At 38.9% G+C, this 20,509-nt stretch overlaps 1 protein-coding gene across 13 annotated transcripts in view; it reads left to right on the top strand.

Moving 5' to 3' along the window:
- The window catches only part of si:ch211-285f17.1 (sickle tail protein), a 139,044-nt gene that overhangs the window by 99,831 nt on the left and 18,704 nt on the right, over positions 1-20,509 (top strand). For 12 of the 13 annotated variants that reach the window (XM_022666963.2, XM_049479962.1, XM_049479961.1 and 9 more), the window contains 9 exons: positions 4,897-5,681; positions 8,225-8,338; positions 8,561-8,610; positions 10,014-10,177; positions 13,494-13,669; positions 15,676-15,809; positions 16,696-16,843; positions 18,235-18,691; positions 19,478-19,682. In XM_022666963.2, coding sequence (XP_022522684.2) covers positions 4,897-5,681; positions 8,225-8,338; positions 8,561-8,610; positions 10,014-10,177; positions 13,494-13,669; positions 15,676-15,809; positions 16,696-16,843; positions 18,235-18,691; positions 19,478-19,682 — 2,233 coding nt within the window. The remainder of the gene's footprint in view (positions 1-4,896; positions 5,682-8,224; positions 8,339-8,560; positions 8,611-10,013; positions 10,178-13,493; positions 13,670-15,675; positions 15,810-16,695; positions 16,844-18,234; positions 18,692-19,477; positions 19,683-20,509) is intronic. The other variant, XM_022666962.2, reaches the window with a different exon arrangement.

Raw genomic sequence — 20,509 nt, 5'->3', positions numbered from 1 at the left:
CATATCTCTCTATCTTTTTTTATCTTTATTGTTATCTCCTTTTGTCTTTTCTTCCTCCGACATTAAGAAGTGTGTAAGAGGACACACCCCTTGGTCAGATGTTTTGTGAGATGTTTTCTCAGGGTGAATGAATTGGGACTTGCTAAAACCTTCTTTCCAAAAACTTTTGGAAACTTTAACACATAACATTCTTACAAATTGCTAATTATTATGAAGTTTGGCTCGAATTTCTTGTGTATTTTACTGATGTATTAGAGGTTACATTGCTGCTGTTGAGTTCAGAAAACTGAAGTTAAGGATTCCCTAAAAATACACAATTAATTACTACAATACTACAATTTTGGAACAAAATTAAAGGATACGAAACATTTAGGCTTAAGACCAAATACTAGATACCAAACCTGTTTTCCATTCATTTGAATTCTTTTTAAAGAAAAGTAATTGTTCTGCTTGTACTTTTTTTTTACACTGTAGGTCGGGTTGTAACCAGTCAGGTTGTAAGGCTAGCACTGCTGAAGCATTATTAGCATTATTAGCTCAACATGCTAAGTGCTAGCTCATTCGCTGTTCTGGGCATAGTCTTAACTCTTTTTGTATTTATTCATAGAATTCTGGATTCTTAAGGATTCCCTGAAATAAACATTTTGGACCCAAATTAAAGGACACAAAACATTTGGCTTAAGACCAAATACTAGATAGCCAACATGTTTTTTATTCATTTTAATTCTTGATAATGCGCACTTAATTTTCCCAAAAATTATCAGTATGCCTTATAATTGTGTGTGCCTTATATATGAATTTTACCAGCAGTATAAGGGTGAGTTTTTTTAGTGAGTTTTCTTTAGCAGTATTAGCATTAGCTGCTAACCATGCTAAGCGCTAGCTCTTTTGCCGTTCAGAGGTAAGGATTATTAGTCTGTAGCCTGCTGCTAACCCTGGCTAGCACTGCTGGATCAGCATTATCATTAGTCACTAAACGATTCGATAAGTATTGTATCTGTATTGGGGTTGACTTTTTTTTTTAAACGATACTCAGCCCAGGTCAGAGCACTGCTGTGTACAGTGCTGGCGTGGAGTGTGGGAGAGAGCCAACAGGAGCATAATCCAACTACAGATACACAGAAACACAACATCAGCTGTCTGCAGTAAAGCAGATAAACAATATACAGCAGACTTTAAAAACGTATAAAGGTTTGGACGCTCCTGTCTCCTGAATTGATCTGAAAGCAGACAGCATATTTGAACTGCTCTCAACTCCAGGCTCTCACCTGGGCGAGGTGTGTCTCGCTGTCTGACTCAGACGTGGATAATGCCCTGATTGTTAGAGAATAATACAGAGGAGAGCAGGACAATGAGCGATCGGCCACCTGACCTTTCAGAGAGCAGCCTGAGCAGCAACAACAAGCTGCTCTGGGTTAAAAGGAGCTCTGGATTGATGTTTGTCTGTCCTGTTCTGCTCTGAACTTCAGGACCTCTGTAGTGAGTGAGTGAGTGAGTGAGTGAGTGAATTATGAAGTGTGTGAGACAGGTACAGGTGAAGGTGGTCTGATAGAAAGGCCTGATAAATGGGAAATTGCTTTTTTTTTATTTGTGCAGTTTTTAAACTTTTCCTCAATCCACAGTATCACATGTATACCAGAAATACATTATAGAAGACATAGACCTCTCTGCCTACCTTCCTACCTACCTAGCTCATTAACTATCTATCTACCTACCACTCTACCTGCTTACCTACCTATCTGCCTGTCTACCCTCTTACCCCTATCTCCTGCTCTACCTATCTACCTGCCTACCTACCTATCTGCCTTTGTCTTTCCCTGTCTATCTACCTACCTCTCTATCTACCTAGCTCTCTACCTGCCTACCTCTCTACCTGTCTGCCTACCTACCTCTCTGCCTGTCTACCTACCTATCTACCTGTCTGCCTATCTATCTATCTATCTATCTATCTATCTATCTATCTATCTATCTATCTATCTATCTATCTATCTATCTATCTATCTACCTAAATACCTGTCTATCACCTGCTCTAACTATCTTCCTGCCTGCCTATCTATCTACCTACCTTCCTACCTACCTCTCTACCTTCCTATCTACCTCTCTTTCTGTCTGTCTACCTACCTCTCTACCTGCCTACCTACCTATCTACCTTTGTCTCTCCCTGACTTCCTGTCTACCTACCTACACACCTGCCTATCTATATATTTACCTACATCTCCACCTGTCTATCTACCTACCTCTCTACCTACCTCTCTACCTGCCTACTTACCTATCTACCTCTCTACCTGAATACCTCTCTACCTGAAAACCTTTCTACCTGCCTGCCTATATATCTATCTACCTAAGTACCTACCTTTCTGTCTGTCTGCCTGCCTACATACCTGCTTACCTATCTACCTGCCTGCTTCTTTACCTACTGCTCTACCTACCTCTCTAACTACCTCTCTACCTATCTACCATTCAGTAAAGTTAAGTGAAGTGTGTTGACTGATTTCATGATGCTCTGAATCATATTTTAACAGGAAGTTGATCTGATTGTATTGAGCTGGAACTGAATCATCTAAAATCACAGGAGCACCTGAGCTTTGTTGTTAAATCTGTTACCAGGCGACCGGAGACACGTGCAGATCAGTGAGATGTAAATATGTGAGTGAAGAAGCTCCGGATGAAGGAAGAAGAGACGGTTGTACTGAATGTATCAGTATAAATACCAGAACAGAGACAGCAGGTTTCAGTCCAGCTGAGTTTCAGTCTGCTGTTCTCAGATTCACGGTTCTTCCTGTTGATCCTCATTGCTGAGCTGAGAGGAAGGAGCTGCAGGAACTCGTGTCTCAGTAAAGTTCTGTCCTCAGGCGTCAGAACTACTGTAACTCTACATCCGCCTCCGGTTCAGAACACAATCCGGACCTGGGTTTTATAGTGCAGTCTGTGCACACTGTGTTTATGTATTTAGCTTAACTGTCTAAAATACTGTTTACTGTTATATATGTGAACAAACGCACAAATAAACACAATATACCATATCTCCATTATTACATATTACTGAGATCATCAACATTTATTGTATGATAAGTCAATACTGTATTTATCCTGACAGGCATGCTGATTAATCACGATAAAATGAGATTAATCGCGATTAATCACATTTTTCTTTCTTAAGCTGTGAGTCTGTGCTAATGTCCAACCATTTGCATCTCACTGCTATCAGAGGGAGGCACACTGCTGCTGCTGGTCCTCAGCCAATCAGCTCTCCCTCCTTCCCCCCAACCCTAAACCCATACATCACCCAGTGCCCCTCCCAAACAACCCCTCCTTCCATTTTATTTTTTTATCCTTTTTCAAATTTCAAAGGGTGGAGTCAAATAAATGATAATCTTAACTTCTGAACTCTGAAGTAAAGTTCTGAAGTAAAATGATAAATTATAATAGTTTTTAGATCTCCACTCACTTATTGAAAAACGTTAGGCTTTGATGCATTCTGTGTGTTATGTTACGTATATGTTATTTGTTATATATTGCTGTTTTCTGTAAGTTTTATATTTAATTTGAGACATTTTCATATCTTGTATTGCAGTAATGAGCTGCTGCTTAGTGTCAGTTTCTAAGAGTCCTGATAAGTCTGTAAAACTTAAACATACGTCTACTTTATCATCAAATGTTAATATATCGCTTAGGCTCTAACACACACACACACACTCACACACACACACACACACACACCTACCCTCTGACTCACAGAATTCTCCATCTGAGGTGCATTAGTGTGATTAGTGTACTCAGGGCTTCATGGGCGGTCGGCTCAGTGTGGGTCATTGGTTTGTCTTCAGGTGATGTGAATTTAGCCTGTATAATCTTTCACACAAGAGTTTTACCCCCCTAAAACTCTCTCTCTCTTTCTTTTCTCTCTCTCTTTCTCTCTCTCTCTCTCTCTCTCTTTCTCTCTCTCTCTCTCTCTCTCTCTCTCTCTCTCTCTCTCTCTGTCTCTCTCTCTCACTCTCTCTCTCTCTCTCTCTCTCTGTAGTATCAGTATAGTGTAACACTGGGCTTGTGATTCTGAAAGGCTGCAATATGCAAATATGCAAAAGAGTTAGATTACACACTTCTTCACGGAAAACAGAAATATCTTTAAACATGTTTAAACATGAGGTGCTGTTTTTAGGTGGAATGGTTTTATCGGTGCATATTCAAATACAGCACCAGTCAAAGGTCCACACACACTTTCTCATTCAGTGTTTTTATTTATTTAGTTTATTTAGCAGTTCTGTAATGTTTAAATTGTTGTCTGGGGTTTGGGGTTTTAGATGTATATCTGTATCCTTTTCTTGTGGTAGCTTGTATAATTGGCTACTAAATTATTTGGAAATCTGGATAAACTTCCTTTTTATAGACTCAGCAAGAGGATGATGACTAAATGTATGTAATTCTATAACCCTCTCTGGTGAGAATGGGTAACTGCACCGAGGTTATGTTCAGTCAGAGAGAGAGAGAGAGAGAGAGAGAGAGAGAGAGAGAGAGCTCAGTCAGAATCTTCACTCCTTCGTTTCTTTGCTTTTACTATGAGAGAATGAGCTACTGAGCTCTGAGTTTCCCCTTCTGAAGTCCCCAATGCTCCACCAGCCGCTTGCGTTCAGTAAAACTGAGCTGGATCCTCTTTTAGAGGCTGTACGTGTGACGTAAGTACGTAAAGACGTGTGGCATGGCCAGAAAGATAAAAACTCCCACGAACAGTGACCCGACACCCTAGTTTTTAGAATTATATATTAAAATTAGGCTTAAACACAATATTTTATCCATATTTTTCTTCACTCAGAAATGCTTCTGCTTTCAGTTTAGAAATGAAAATAAAATACAGATCTTCCACTTTAAGCATTTCCTCTTTCTCTTATTTCCCCTCAGATGCACAGAGAGGTGATGTACGCAGCACCACCCCTGATGCGGCAGCACTCGCTGGGTCCCCCTCCACCCCATGCCATGCAGGGTCCGCCCCATGCCATGCAGGGTCCCATGTCCCCCCCTACCCCTCACTCCATGCCTCCATCACCCTCACGTATCCCCTTTGGGCCTCGTGTCTCAGGAGGAGGAAGCACCACCATGCCCCGAGAAAGAGCAGGACACAACCTGGCAACCCCCACCCGCTCCGCCTCGCCCTGCGCCAGTGCCATCCTGGAGCGACGCGACGTAAAGCCGGACGAAGACATCGCAGCCAAGAGCATGTCTTTACCTGCACGCAACGAAGGCCTTTACGCCGACCCCTACCTGCTACAGCACCCGGACATGGTGGACCACGGCTTCCACCGTGTCCCCGTCCGTCCCTACGGCCCCCCGGGGACGCCCATTGAGCCGCCGGAGCACCACTCGCTGTTCCGACAGAAGAGCCGCAAGTACGCAGACAGCCAGCTGCCCACGCTGGGCTCCAAGACTCCGCCCCCTTCCCCACACCGGATGGGTGAAATGAGAGTGATGGACATCCATACGGGCCAATCGCAAGCCGCCGCCGCTGCCGTCACCCTGGAAAGGTCTTCACCCGTGCGGCAGTCCTTCAGAAAGGAAGCGCCCGTCTCAATGGATATGGTGGTGAAGGGTAGAGGCGTCATGGCGTCCCCTGTGACCCCGGTGACCCCTGTGACCCCTGACCTTCAGGCTCATGGTCCAGTAGTTCCATCAGCAGACCCTCTGACACGGTAAGTCTGCTGTTTGTTGAGTAGATATAGCGTAGAATTAAGGAATGAAGGAATTAAGGAATGGAGGAATGTACCTCACTAACCAAGCATTCAAAAAACACATGTAACACGTAACGTAACCATCATGAACTTATACATACTAACCCAGAATCCATTGCATAAGTCAGAAGAATGTTTCCTCACTGCATCGTTACGTACCAACACTTCTAACTGCATCCGAGACTCTTACTAGCAGCTCACTGTTGCATTTTGTTCGTTTTACAAACCTCGCTAAACACAATATCTCACACAGCGCTGAATTTAAATCTGGTTAAATGGAAAGTTCGGCAATTTATTGAGGAAGTTCATATACTGGGTCATGCGGCTTCTGGCATCAGCAGCCGGAGTCCGAGAGAGTCCCCTCTATCACACCGTTGTAGCAGTCGCTGGCGCAGCCGTCTGTTGGCTATTTTATCAGAGCTGGGGTCTGGCGCTTTCCTCTGAGTGTGTTAAATGCCTACCATTACTACATTGATGTTAGATAAACTTATTGATGGATGTATAATTTACTAAAATGTCTGTGTATATGTTAAATATAAAACAAAAAAATTGTTGGTGGACTATTTTGCCCGAACCATATCCTGGCATGATGTTGTGTTCTATACCTGGCAGCCCGGGGTTCGGAAATGGGACTAGTGGAATGGCGGTGGGCAGACTCACAATCAACAAAAAGCTGTCAGTGACTGAAAAACTGGGCTATAATGGTGTAGTGTGAACCCGGCATTAGGTGAACATTACTGTACGCTGGATGTACCTCCACCCTCAGGCCGTCTACCTTATACAGCTCTATACAGGTGTAGAGTTACAGACAGAAGCCCATCTGCTCTCATGAATAATTTATTCACTCACTGCCACATTCATTATTACTGAGCCTGGACCACTGTAGAGCAGATATCATATGGATGGTGGACTGTTGTTCACTTTTTTTTTTGCACAGATACTAAAAGTGCAATTTAGTTAGTCAAATACTTGTTCTCAGACATAGCACACACACACATACACACATTTAATTTAATGTAATGTAATTTAGTTCTCATTGTGTTTGTTTAAAATAAAATCCAGCTGTGCAAATAATGTATTATGTACTGTAACTGAATTATTCCCGTTTGAGGTAAAAACATGTACATCCTGGCTAATAATAAAATGACTATAAGATTAGTTACCAGTTATAACATTAGATAGAGCAGTTATAACATCTAGCTATCACCAGATAGAGCAGTTATAACACTGGCTAGAGTAGTTATAACATTAGCTACAGCGAATAGAAAATCTAGCTATCACCAGCTAGAGCAGTAATAACACTAGCTAGAGCAGTAATAATATTAACTAGAGCAATTATAACATAACTATTGCCAGATAGAGCAGTAATAACACTAGCTGGAGCAGTTATGATATTAACTAGAGCAATTATAACATAACTATTGTCAGACAGAGCAGGTTTAACACTAGCTAGAGCAGTTATGATATTAACTAGAGCAATTATAACATAACTATTGCCAGCTAGAGCAGTTATAACACTAGCTAGAGCAGTTATGATATTAACTAGAGCAATTATAACATAACTATTGCCAGATAGAGCAGTAATAACACTAGCTGGAGCAGTTATGATATTAACTAGAGCAATTATAACATAACTATTGCCAGATAGAGCAGTAATAACACTAGCTAGAGCAGTTATGATATTAACTAGAGCAATTATAACATAACTATTGCCAGACAGAGCAGGTTTAACACTAGCTAGAGCAGTTATGATATTAACTAGAGCAATTATAACATAACTATTGCCAGCTAGAGCAGTTATAACACTAGCTAGAGCAGTTATGATATTAACTAGAGCAATTATAACATAACTATTGCCAGATATAGCCGTTATAACACTAGCTAGAGCAATTATAACAAAGCTATTGCCAGCTAGAGCAGTTATAACACTAGCTAGAGCAGTTATGATATTAACTAGAGCAATTATAACATAACTATTGCCAGCTAGAGCCGTTATAACACTAGCTAGAGCAGTTATAACACTAGCTAGAGCAATTATAACATAACTATTGCCAGCTAGAGTAATTATAACACTAGCTAGAGCAGTTATAATATTAACTAGAGCAATTGTAACATAACTATTGCCACATAGAACAGTTATAACACTAGCTAGAGCAATTATGACAAAGCTATTGCCAGCTAGAGCAGTTATAACACCAGCTAGAGCAGTTATGATATTAACTAGAGCAATTATAACATAACTATTGCCAGCTAGAGTAATTATAACACTAGCTAGAGCAGTTATAATATTAACTAGAGCAATTATAACATAACTATTGCCAGAACGAGCAGTTATAACACCAGCTAGAGCAGTTATAACACCAGCTAGAGCAGTTATAACACCAGATAGGGCAGTTATAACACCAGATAGAGCAGTTATAGCACAGTCCGGCGGGCGGTCAGTGAGAGGTCAGTGAGAGGTCAGAGCGTGTGTTTGGTGTTGAGTGTTTGGTGTCTGTGTGCAGAGAGAGAATGAAGGCTATGGAGGAGCAGTTGGCCAGTCTGACTGGTCTGGTGCAGCATGCTCTCCTGCAGACCCCCAGCTCTAACGGCTGCAGCGGCGGCATGGAGCAGGCCAGGTAAGCAGGGCATGCTGGGAAGTGTAGTTCACACTGCTGGAGGGACGAGTGGATTATATTACATTAACATTACAGTACAGTAACACTAACTGTCTGCATGCACTGACTGCTCACATCATACAGCTAACCCAGATCCTGCTCATCTCACACACACCGTCTCCTTCTGCTGTGTGTGTGTGTGTGTGTGTGTGTGTGATATATAATGTATATTCTGTATTTCAGTGATCGGTCAGTAAAATCAGGGTCACCCGTTCACAGCACGTCCAGCGCAGGTGAGACATCCTTCTTTCTTTCTTTCTTAAACGACTTATTCCTTCCTTCTGTTTTACTTCATACTTCCTTTTTTCCTTTTTTCTTTCATATATATTTCCTGCTTTCTGCTTCACTCTTTCCTTTTTTCTTACTTTCTGTTTCATTACTTATTTCTTTCTTCTTTTTCACTTTATAATTCCTATTTTTATTATTATTTTTCCCCTTCATTCTGCTTTATTCTTTCATCTTTCTTTTTTCTTACTTTCCTTTTTACTTTTTCACCCTTCTTTCTGTTTCCTCCTTCAATCTTTCTTTTTCATTTTTTCTTTCTTTCTTTCTTTCTTTCTTTCTTTCACCTTATACTTCCTTTCTTTCATATATTCTTTTCCTTCTTCCTGCTTCATTCATTACTTTCCTTTTTCTCTCACTACTTTCTCTGACTGTTTGTTCTTTGCTACGGGTTCTTATTTCATCCTTTCTTACTTTATTTTTCTTTTAGTTTATTTTTTTTTAGTCTTCCCCACTCTTTTTTCATTTATTTTATTTTTCTTTCTGTTTAAATTTATTTTTTCCCTTATTTCCTACTTTTTATTGGACTTTTCCTTTTTTATTTATTTATTTTTTTTATCTTCCTTCCTCCTTCCCTTTAACTGCATTTTTTTCATTCAGTCCATTAGTTTAATCACAAATTTGATCTGTCAGAAATGAGCCATTCAGAAATGCAGTGTATCATGTGTTCTCCCAGTCACTACTCGCCACACACACACACACACACACACACACACACAGGAAAAGAGTGTAAGTTACGGAATAATCAGCATGCCCACACAGATACACTTTCCCTCTCACACAAATATGTGCTGCTGTGAGCACTTCTCCTCCCAGTCCTGATCTGAATCCAGCTGATATTCATTACTGTCCTGCTTTAAACACCAGATACCTGATCTCACCAATCAACACAGAGCTCCTTCTGCACTCATTTAAATACTAAAAAAACATGTTTAAGTCAGGCTTTTCTTCTAGTCCAGGAGGGTTTAGTCTGTATCTTGTAGTAAGACTTGAGTGCAGTGATTAAAGTGATTCATGTAGAATAATCTGGAACTTAAAAGTTTGGTTTTCTGGGGCTGAGGTTAGCTGGTAAACAGACTCATATTCCATTTAACTGTGACTAAAAAGGACAGAAAGTTCTCTAATTTAAGACTCTCATCCTTTTAAAACTGTTTAAAGGTTTTTTGCTGCCTCCTGGTGTCGCAGTGCTGTTAGCCAATCAGAGGCGATATGTTTGCATGTATGAATATTCATATGCAAGAGCTGAAATCCTATCGTTTGTCCCCGCCCACTCCTTCACCTGACTAAAGCAGTGTTATACTGGATCACCAAAACCACAAAAAAAACTCCTGCTGGTTTTGTTTTGTTTGTTCAGGAAACTCTCCGGTACTCGGACCCAAAAGTGCTGCAGTCCCACCTGAGCGAAGCCCCGCCCTGACTCCTCCCCTCAGCTCCGCCCCTCTGCAGGTCAACCTTCACCAGTTCAGAAGAAACGTCTCAGATCTCCGTGTTCAGCTGCAGCAGATGAGACAGATACAGGTATTACAGCATATTTATACAGTAATGATCATAATTATTGATCATTTATATTAATCTATACACAAACACATTTACTATTTTACATAACAACTCACACAAAAGACTCCATTTCCCAGAATTCACCTGCACCCAACCTCCCGGACATGCTGGATCACGTGACGCTTCAGTGTTCTGGCTCACCCAGCTATTGAGATTGCTCTAACCTGTGTTCCACTGTATATATACCCCCTGTTTTCCTCCTCTCCCTTACCTAGTATTGAATCTAGTTTTCTAGCTCTTCTACCCAGTGTTTCTTTTGTGGTTTATCTTTTTGTTATCTAACATTGACTAGAGTAGTTAACATCTAGCTAAGTTTGGAACTTACATAACTTCCATTTACAGATTGTCAGTCTGCCTGTCATAGACTCTAGCTCACAGACAAAATACTCCACTTCCCAGAATTCACCTGCACCCGACCTCCCGAACATGCCGGATCACATGCTGCTTCGGCGTTCCTGCTCACCCAGCTATTGAGATTGCTCTCACCTGTGTTCCACTGTATATATACCCCCTGTTTTCCTCCTCTCCCTTACCTAGTATTGAATCTAGTTTTCTAGCTCTTCTACCCAGTGCTTCTTTTTCGTCTGTCTTTTTGTTATCGACCTGTATTGTACTTTTGTGAAGATGAGTGAAATCTAGAGAGAGAGCATAATTCAGCCAATCTGTCTAAATAAAGGTGTGGCAAACTTGTAGGAGCATCTCCAGCACTGTAGTTTCTGCCAAATGACAAAAAAGCAGTTTTATCTGGAGCTTTATTTCTGTAGAATGATAAAAAAAATAATATTTAATTTTAAGATGAGTACAAAACAAAAAAAATGTAAAATGTTTTAAGGATTTGAAACCTGCGCTTTCAGTGATCATACAAATACCAGACAAGTCAGAACACAGCGGCTCATTTTTACCGTTTTTTTTTTCTCATTTCAGAATAATAGTGAAGATCTCGGTGAAATTATTATAACAGCCTTATTATAACACTCAGAAACTCTGGCCTTCTTCCAAACACAGCAATTTAGTCCCACCCAAACATGTCACAACACCGCTAAACAAATTACCGAGGACAGACATTTCTCTAATGAAGCTTTAATGAGGCTCACGCAGTAATCAGGATGATAGAACGACTGCAGTTCAGCACTTTCCCACTCAGATTTAATAAAATGCAAAAAATTCAAGTTTTTATATCCTTTCTGGTGATTATTAGAAAGCAAAATTATGGTTACTGCAGTGGCATTTCTAAATATATATAAGTTCTGGTCTGTTTATGGTCATTTGCAATTCTATTCCACCAATACTCGTCTGCATTGGACCATATTTTACAATAATCAAAAAATATACAAATATATAGCTCTGGAAAAAAAGAGACCACTTAAAAACTATGAGTTTCTTTGATTTGACCAAATTAAAAACCTCTGGAATATAATCAAGAGGAAGATGGATGATCACAAACCATCAAACCACCAAACTGAACTGCTTGAATTTTTACACCAGGAGTAAAGCAGCATAAAGTTATCCAAAAGCTGTGTGTAAGACTGGTGGAGGAGAACATGATGCCAAGATGCATGAAAACTGTGATTAAAAACCAACCAGGGTTATTCCACCAAATATTGATTTCTGAACTCTTAAAACTTTATGAATATGAACTTTATGTTTTCTTTGTATTATTTGAGGTCTGAAAGCTCTGCATCTTTTTTTTTGTTATTTCAGTCATTTCTTTTATTTCATTTTCTGCAAATAATAAATGCTCTAAATGAGAATATTTGTATTTGTAATTTGGGAGAAATGTTGTCTGTAGTTTATAGAATAAAACAACAATGTTCATTTTACTCAAACATAAACCTATAAATAGCAAAATCAGATTCAGAAACTGATTCAGAAACTGAAGTGATCTCTTTATTTTTAAATGATAAATACACTTTTAGCAGCATTAATAATAATGCACAAAAAATACATTTAACACTTTGTTTTACAGGAAATATTACAAAGAAAAATCATATAACATTAAAGCTTAGTGACAGAGAAGTTGGTGTGTTGGAAGCAGTAAGAATGCAGGAATTTAAAATTACATTAATAGTTAATAGATTTCAGCACTATGATTAAAGCTGGAACAGTTGGTAGGACAGATGGACAAACGTCTCAAAATGTTTTATTACAACTCAACAAAAACTCTCAGTCTGTCAGAGTGATGGACTCTCGTCCTCTTGTCTGTCGGTGAACATCTGCACCAGTCCATCTTGCAAAAAGGAAAAAACACTTTTACAGACAAGAGTCACAATGTTCTTTACAGAATAGTTTATCCTACACCTGAAGGTAAAAACATAATAACACAATACAGGACCATGTGATTCAAGACTAGACGAATCAGCAAATCTTTAAGAGTTGGGATGTGTGTTCCATCATTTAAGAGCAACAACCTCCATTGCTCCAGGCATGCTCCAGGCATGGATGATATTTCTGTTTACAATATGTAAATCAGTCAATCAATAATACCGCCCCCCTGCTGACGTCCAATCATCTGCATCTCACCGCTATCAGAGGCACACTGCTGCTGCTGCAGCTCAGCCAATCAGCTCTCCCTCCTGCCCTGCCTCTAAACCCATACATCACCCAGTGCCCCCCTTTTTTAAATTTTAAGCCAGGGTGCAGTCAGACCTTTAAGACCTTTATTGGATTAATTCTTTGTAACACTGTTTTTTCCCCATTTCCTTAACCATTTGTTTATAGTTTTTTTTTCTTCTATTTTTACAGTTTACTGTACTGTTTTGTCCTCTGCATTTTATTTGCCAGACCCTTAATAAACCAATTGTACAAAAAAATAAATAAAATAAATAACGTTTCATCAGAAATCCTAAATATAGATAAGGAAACAAATTAGAAAAAATTATTATCATACTAGGTAATTTATTTATTATTGAGGAAATGCTTCAATATTATATATATTCACGAGAGGCAAAAGTATCTTCAGTATCTGATGAGAAAAAAGTCTGATGAAGATAAGGAGAAGATAATAATCAGATGTTAATAGAAACTGCAGAATAGAGACACACACTCTTATTTACTCTTATTTACTCTTATTTACGTGTTGTTTTCCTGCATTAGTGCTGCTCTGTAACCCTGAGGCTGATCTTTCTGCGTCTCCAAGGTTATAAACTGTGTGTTTTTTTGAGGTTTAGGAGCAGAATGACATGAACCACGCCTGCTGTTACATGTAAAACTCTGTCCTGCTTTAGACGTGTGTATTCATGCCTGTGTGTGTGTGTGTGTGTGTGTGTGTGTTGTGCAGCTGCAGAATCAGGAGTGTGTGCGAGTTCAGATGAAGCAGGTGGAGCAGGAGATCAGCGCTCGTCTGTCTGAAGCTCTGAGACGTCAGGAGGACCCGTCTCACCGTCAGAGAGCCGCGGTGGAGGAGGAGAGACACGCGTATCTCTGCATGGAGGAGAAAGTTCTCACACAGCTGGGGTGAGACACACAAACACACTCTATAATTATATATATATATATCACTATATTTCATTAGTTAGTTATACACTCAGTTTCAGTTAGTTATCGTTTTTTTCTTTTAATTACCATAAGCAAGGATAAAACTTTTATCTCATTTTAGGACTTTTAGGCTAAATCTGATGTTTTACGTCATATTTATGAAGAAATATAAAGAGTTATAGATAATTCTAAAGGGCTGACAAACTTTCAAGCACCTGTATCTCTCACATATATTAGTTTGTATTATTTGCCAGTAAGTGTATACACAAGTAAAGCAGGTTTTAGTTAGTAAAATGTTAGTAAAGCGGTCTAAAGAGCTGCCACTATGATCGCTGGTTCAAATCCCGGTCATGCAGCTTGCCATCAGCTGCTGGAGCCCTGAGAGAGCACAGTTGGTCTTGCTCTCTCTCTGGGTGGGTACAGTACAGTAGATGGCGCTCTCTCTTTCCCCCCATCACTACTAGGGAGGGTGATGTGGATCAGCACAAGGCTGCATCTGTGAGCTGATGTATCAGAACCGAGTCGCTGCGCTTTTTCTCCGAGCGTTAGCACTGCTGTGAATGGGTGAACGGGTGGGACAACTGGCCATATAAATTGGGAGAAAAATAAAAATTTTATATATATATCCACACTTCATTTTCATTTGCAGCCACAAACGCTCTTGGTCAGAATCCAGGTTTTTGATTGGTGGTTCGCTCCGCCGGCTGGAGGTTAGATAATCTGCAGCCAGTCATAAACGCCACCGCAGATAAAATCACCGTCTTCCACAGCAGTGGAATTAAAGTAGAATTAAAGGAGACAGGCTGGAGATTTAGGGCCTTGTTTTCCTCGCCGCTCTGCCCAGGTCCCATCAGCAAACTCAGCAAAGCATCGTGGGACGGAGGAGGCCGGCGTGAGGGCCGGCGTGATCCCAGAATGCACAGGGGCAGTGAAGAACATGGCGTAGGAACTTCAGTTCCCACATTAGTAAATAAAGATGATTTGGGAAGGAACTGTGGCACTGAAACCCTCTAAATATTTACCTATTTTAACTTTTAAAATAAAATAGGAACAGTTTTTAGCAGTGCAGAAACATTCACAGGGTCTGAAGCAGTTTGTTTTATCTATAAAATAACTAATTAAAGTTTGGATGCACTTTTAAGTTTAGTTTAAAATGCCTTGTCCTGTATACAGGCTACAGGTGTAGGTGATACAAAACCCCTTTTTCTGCAGTAAAATAACTTATTTATACTCTGAAAATGTGAGGAATTTAAAACTTTAAAACTAGACAAACATAATAAAACTAAAGGTTTTGAGGACATGAACTGTTTGATTTGTATTCAGGAAAATACTCTTTTTAAAATGAAGATCAGGAAAGAGACAATTTTATGATTTTATTCATTATATTTTGACATTAGAAGATTTACTTAAATATTTTTCTATATTTTCTATTACAATTACAATTATAATTTTCAGTAATGTTCCTTATTAAACATGAAAGCTTTTTATGTAATGCTTAAATAGAAATCCTCAAGATTTATTGGTGTAGATAGATAGATAGATAGATAGATAGATAGATAGATAGATAGATAGATAGATACATACATACATACATACATACATACATACATACATACTTTATTGATCCCCGAGGGGAAATTCTTGAAGTCAGGCAGACAAGTGTCAAAAATCCGGGCCTTTTAAAGGGTTAAAAGGGTTTTGTCCGTGTGTTTATAAAAATAAGATTTTCTTAGGTGATGTTTTATGTAAATTTGGAGTAAAGCATGATGAGCTACAGTGTGTAATGTAGATGTATGTGATTGGTCTATAATATAAGAGTTGGGTCAGTCCTGTGTTTTTATTAAAGTGTAAATTTAAGTGTACGCTGATATTAGAATGATTTTTCTGCCCTCTAGAGTGAAACGTGTGTAATTACAATACTTAGCAAATACTCCACATGCTCAGTGTGTGTGTGTGTGTGTGTGTGTGTGTGTGTGTGTGTTCAGGGATCTGGAGAGCTATGTGGAGTCTCTGAAGCGAGATTGGAGCTCAGGTTTAGGTTCCAGAGTGAGTCTGAAGGAGGTGGAGGAGGGAGCGGTCAGTCTGAGGAAGGTGGGCGAGAGCCTAGCAGGTCTTAAAGGTAACAAAATACAGATTAATCACATATTTAATACTTTTTCTGATTGATCTCTGTCTGCTGTATCAATACTGGACCATAATTTCCAAGTAGAAACGTCTTTATCATGTTTTTTTTGCCTCTGAGTCATTTGAATGGGTTCGAATCCCAGTCATGCAGCTTGCCGTCAGCGGCTGGAGCCCCTAGAGAACACAGTTCTCACACAAGGCCTTGCTCTCTCTCTGGGTGGGTAGATGGCGCTCTATTGGGTAGAAAATGGGATAAAAATTTAAAATTAAATTTAAAAGAAAGAAAGAACACATACCTAAGTTGTCCCTTAAGGATTTTTTTTAAATTATAATTTATTATATTTATTATACTTTAATGTACTGAGTATTGAGTAATGAGAGCTTACGCTAGTGGAACTGTATACATCACATTCATTTTTGCCACATTTTTTTCAACACCCATAAAAATGTAGTTAAATACAGATATTAGGAATTCTTATTATAATACAAGAAAGAATAATAATAGATTAATAACAATGAAGTGGTGATGAAGATTGTAGCAACAATAATAATAATACACTTATTGCGCATCAACTTACATCAATTTTTACAGCAATTATTAATTATTAATTATTGATTTTCACCTAACAGACCCCCAATTATGTACTAATGACTAAAGGTCACACAAAAGAAAGCCTAGTATGTTGTTAATAAATAATTTAAAAATGTCTAATTAAGGTTTTATTAAGCAAATAATAATATATTAATAGGCCCATAAAGTGTTGTCCAGTTTTCTTATGCTGCTGCTAAAGCCTGAGTATACTGATAAATCAGTATACTGATTAGATAATTACTAATAGACGATATATGTGTGTGTGTGTGTGTGTGTGTGTGTGTATTAGGAGAGTTTCCAGCCCTGCAGGGACGGATGCGGGCCGTGTTGAGAGTGGAGGTGGAGGCGGTGAAGTTTCTGAAGGAGGAGCCTCATAAACTGGACAGCATGCTGAAACGAGTCAAAACACTCACCGACTCCCTCAGCACCCTGCGCAGGTACAGAGAGAGTGTGTGTGTGTGTGTGTGTGTTTTCTCTTTAGAACTGTTTACTTTATGTATTGTGCTTGTATCTGTTCTTTTTTAAACATTCTGCTACAGAAAAACAGAAGCTAAAAATTCTCAACTATAAAAATAAGAGAGCTTTTAAAAATGATGAGTTTCTTTGATTTTACCAAATTAAAAACCTCTGGAATATAATCAAGAGGAAGATGGATGATCACAAACCATCAAACCACCAAACTGAACTGCTTGAATTTTTGCACCAGGAGTAAAGCAGCATAAAGTTATCCAAAAGCAGTGTGTAAGACTGGTGGAGGAGAACATGATGCCAAGAAACATGAAATTAAAACTGTGATTAAAAACCAACCAGGATTATTCCACCAAATATTGATTTCTGAACTCTTAAACACATAATATATACTTAATACTTAATACATACGGAATAAGTGCAATAAAAATTCTATTCAAATACATTCACTGCATATTTATATTTATAGTTATACTAATTATATTTGCTGTTTTATACTTTTGTCTACTTGCTTTGCACTTTATATTGTTTATATACACTTTATATACACTTACTCTTTGTTTCTATCTGTGTGTACTGTATTGATGCTGCTACTGGAACCCTAATTTCCCTGAGGGAACCTCCCAAGGGATCAATAAAGTTCTATCTATCTATCTATCTATCTATCTATCTATCTATCTATCTATCTATCTATCTATCTATCTATCTATCTATCTATCTATCTGTCTATCTATCTAAAACTTTATGAATATGAACTTCTTTTCTTTGCATTATTTGAGGTCTGAAAGCTCTGCATCTTTTTTGAGAAATGTTGCCCGTAATTTATAGAATAAAACAGCAATCAGAGAAACGAAAGTGCTCTCTTAATTTTTTTCCAGAGCTGTATATATACATACATACATTATATAAATTACACACACACACACACACACAAGCTAATATTTTAACCTTAAATTAAGGCATAAGACATTAGCCACTACCCTATTATGCTACTAAAAATACAAAACAATATCTGGTCCTTACATTATAGACTTATTATAATTATATATAATTTGATTGCTGCCCACTGCTCCGGGCATGTGTTCTCACTGTGTATCACTGATACTGCTTTTCAACCAACGTGGAACCAGCACCATTCAGGTTCACATTTCCACCAATAAGTGCTAACCATGACCTCTTCTGTTCACCGCGACTGTGTAGCGCCCTCTGTTGATGACGTATGATGTGACGGTTCTTATAAGAGTTCTTTTGGTAAAAAAGCGCTATGAGTGTGAATGTTTACTATACTACAGATGAAGGTGTGGTTTTTAAGGGTGTCTTTTCTTGTCTGATTTGTTGGTTTCTCATCCATTCCTTCCAGGTGCGCTACAGAGGGCTCTCTCAAACCTTCAGATGTTTCCACCACATCATCTACACCTACAGCAGATGGAGTAGAGTCAGCGCCTCCATCTGAACTCCAGGACACGTCCAGCCCCCCCGTCACCGAGCTCCAGACCTCCTCCGTTAAATCAGAGCTCATCAACTCCAACCCCACGATCATCCACCACGCCCAGAGTTCCCCCGTTCCCCTGCACCAATCCCAGCATTCAGCAGGGCCACCATCTTCAGCCCCGCCCCAGCCGGCCCGAGACTCCGCCCCCTCGCCCACAAAACGCTCCGGCAGCCCCAGGCAGCTCAAGAAGCCCGGCCAATCCCAGCCTGAGGCCACACCCCCATCCAGCAACGGCGTCAGCGCCGCCAACGGAGCGTCTCCAGGCCTGTTCATCGAGGAGATCACCAGCCACGGCAAGATCAAGAACAGAGCCACGTCTATAGAGGTGAAGCTTACAACGAAATGTGTTTTTTTCTGTTTTTCATCATAGAAACGACCTCTAATATTTTCTTTATCTGTGGTATCTGTGGTAATTATAATCTGTTTCACTTCCATTGTGAGAGTCGTCTTAATTTTGTCTCTGAGGCCTTTGAGGTCTTTTAAAAAGACTTACATTGAATTTCATCATACCTGTAGATACCCTGAAAATGCTAATGCTAATGCTAATCATCTAATATTATTAGGAAACATTATTTCACTTCCAAACTGGACCACAGTGCACACAATGATACCTCTACTGAGATTAGTGATTTATCTGAGGAGCTCCTGTTGCTGTTTTTCACTGTATGAGTGTTTTTTTTTATCTAAAAGTAAAATAGAAAAACAAAAGCAAACAGCTCTTTATTTACTCAGAAAGTGACGAATGGAATTACGCAATCCATCCACAGCTCAGAGAAAAGTTCCTCTCAGAGAAAAGTCTGATTTCTTCATGATATTGTGTTTATATTTTTGTGGGACAAAGTAAACCCAATACTAATCAAAGCCTTAATTTGAAGCTTTAGTGTATTTTATTATATGTATTTCTAACAGTACAGTAAGTCACAAAAAAATCTATATATAAATAGATTTATAAAAATACAGTGATATATATTTTTGGTCATACTGCCCAGCACTAGTTTCACTAATCTGTAGCTGTGAGATAATGGTACCTGTTGGGAATGTTGTAGGATGTATTGAACACTTCGTCTCTCAGTAGGAAATGATGACGTTTCTCTTCCTCTCCCCTGTTCAGGCTGCGGAGAAAGAGTGGGAGGAAAAGAGGCACAATATCAGTCATTATGACGGGCGGGAGTTTCAGAAGGTCCTTCAGGAGGCGGAGGCCACCATGCTGAGAGGAATACCCAGCCTGGAGGCGGCAAACGAAGGAGAAAACTCACAGAAACCTGCAGTGGAGGAGACGGTGGAGAGACCTGAACCTTCAGCTACTGCAGCACAAGGTCAGAAACAGGTCAAACTGCAGAGCTGAGCATCAGTGAAGCCTCATTTAACCTGATGAGTAGGAGACCACTTCTAAAAACAGTTTCTCAGCTAGAGTGAAATAAAACTAATTATTATGGGATACACTGAAAAATTTGGGACTCAAAAAACTCAAAATAAAACAAAATAAAGCATTTTTGTTGGACTGCAATAATCAAAAAATATTTATTTAACACTTTTAAGGATCCCAGCAGACAAACAAACTAAGCACAGACAACTTACACAGACTTATACCCAAACAGTGCTATTCTAATCGTACATTTATTTCAGCAGTGCTACTCTAGTCACGCCTTTTTTTTTTGATAGATAAACAAGATAAACACTCAAACGCTTAGCCTGCATAAAATAAAAAGAGCGTAAAAAAATTAACTTCAACCTGCTGTTAGTTACTTTTAAAACTGAATAAATGTAACTTAGTTATGTTTAAAATCAAGTAAAGAAACGAATTTACTTTACTGACAAAATATTGGTAATTTGCCTGCAGCCAATATATTGTCACACTTTTATTTTTTCTGTATTGATGTTACACATATGTGACAAACACAAGGCAAAAAAAGAATGCACTCCTAATCACTATATGTACATATAAATATATATTTATATATATAGCTTATGACTGTATTATAGAATTGGGTGATATGGCCCTAAAATAATATCACGATATTTCATGGTATTTTCACGATAACGATACTCTTAATGATTTGACAAAACACTGAATTAAAAAGTCTATTTCAAGAATACACTACTGCAACAAAATAAAAATAAAAAAATATATTATTGCATAATT

This window comes from Astyanax mexicanus, chromosome 6 (assembly GCF_023375975.1).
Source record: "Astyanax mexicanus isolate ESR-SI-001 chromosome 6, AstMex3_surface, whole genome shotgun sequence".
Classification (NCBI taxonomy): domain Eukaryota; kingdom Metazoa; phylum Chordata; class Actinopteri; order Characiformes; family Acestrorhamphidae; genus Astyanax; species Astyanax mexicanus.
This window is presented reverse-complemented; position numbering and strand designations above follow the sequence as displayed.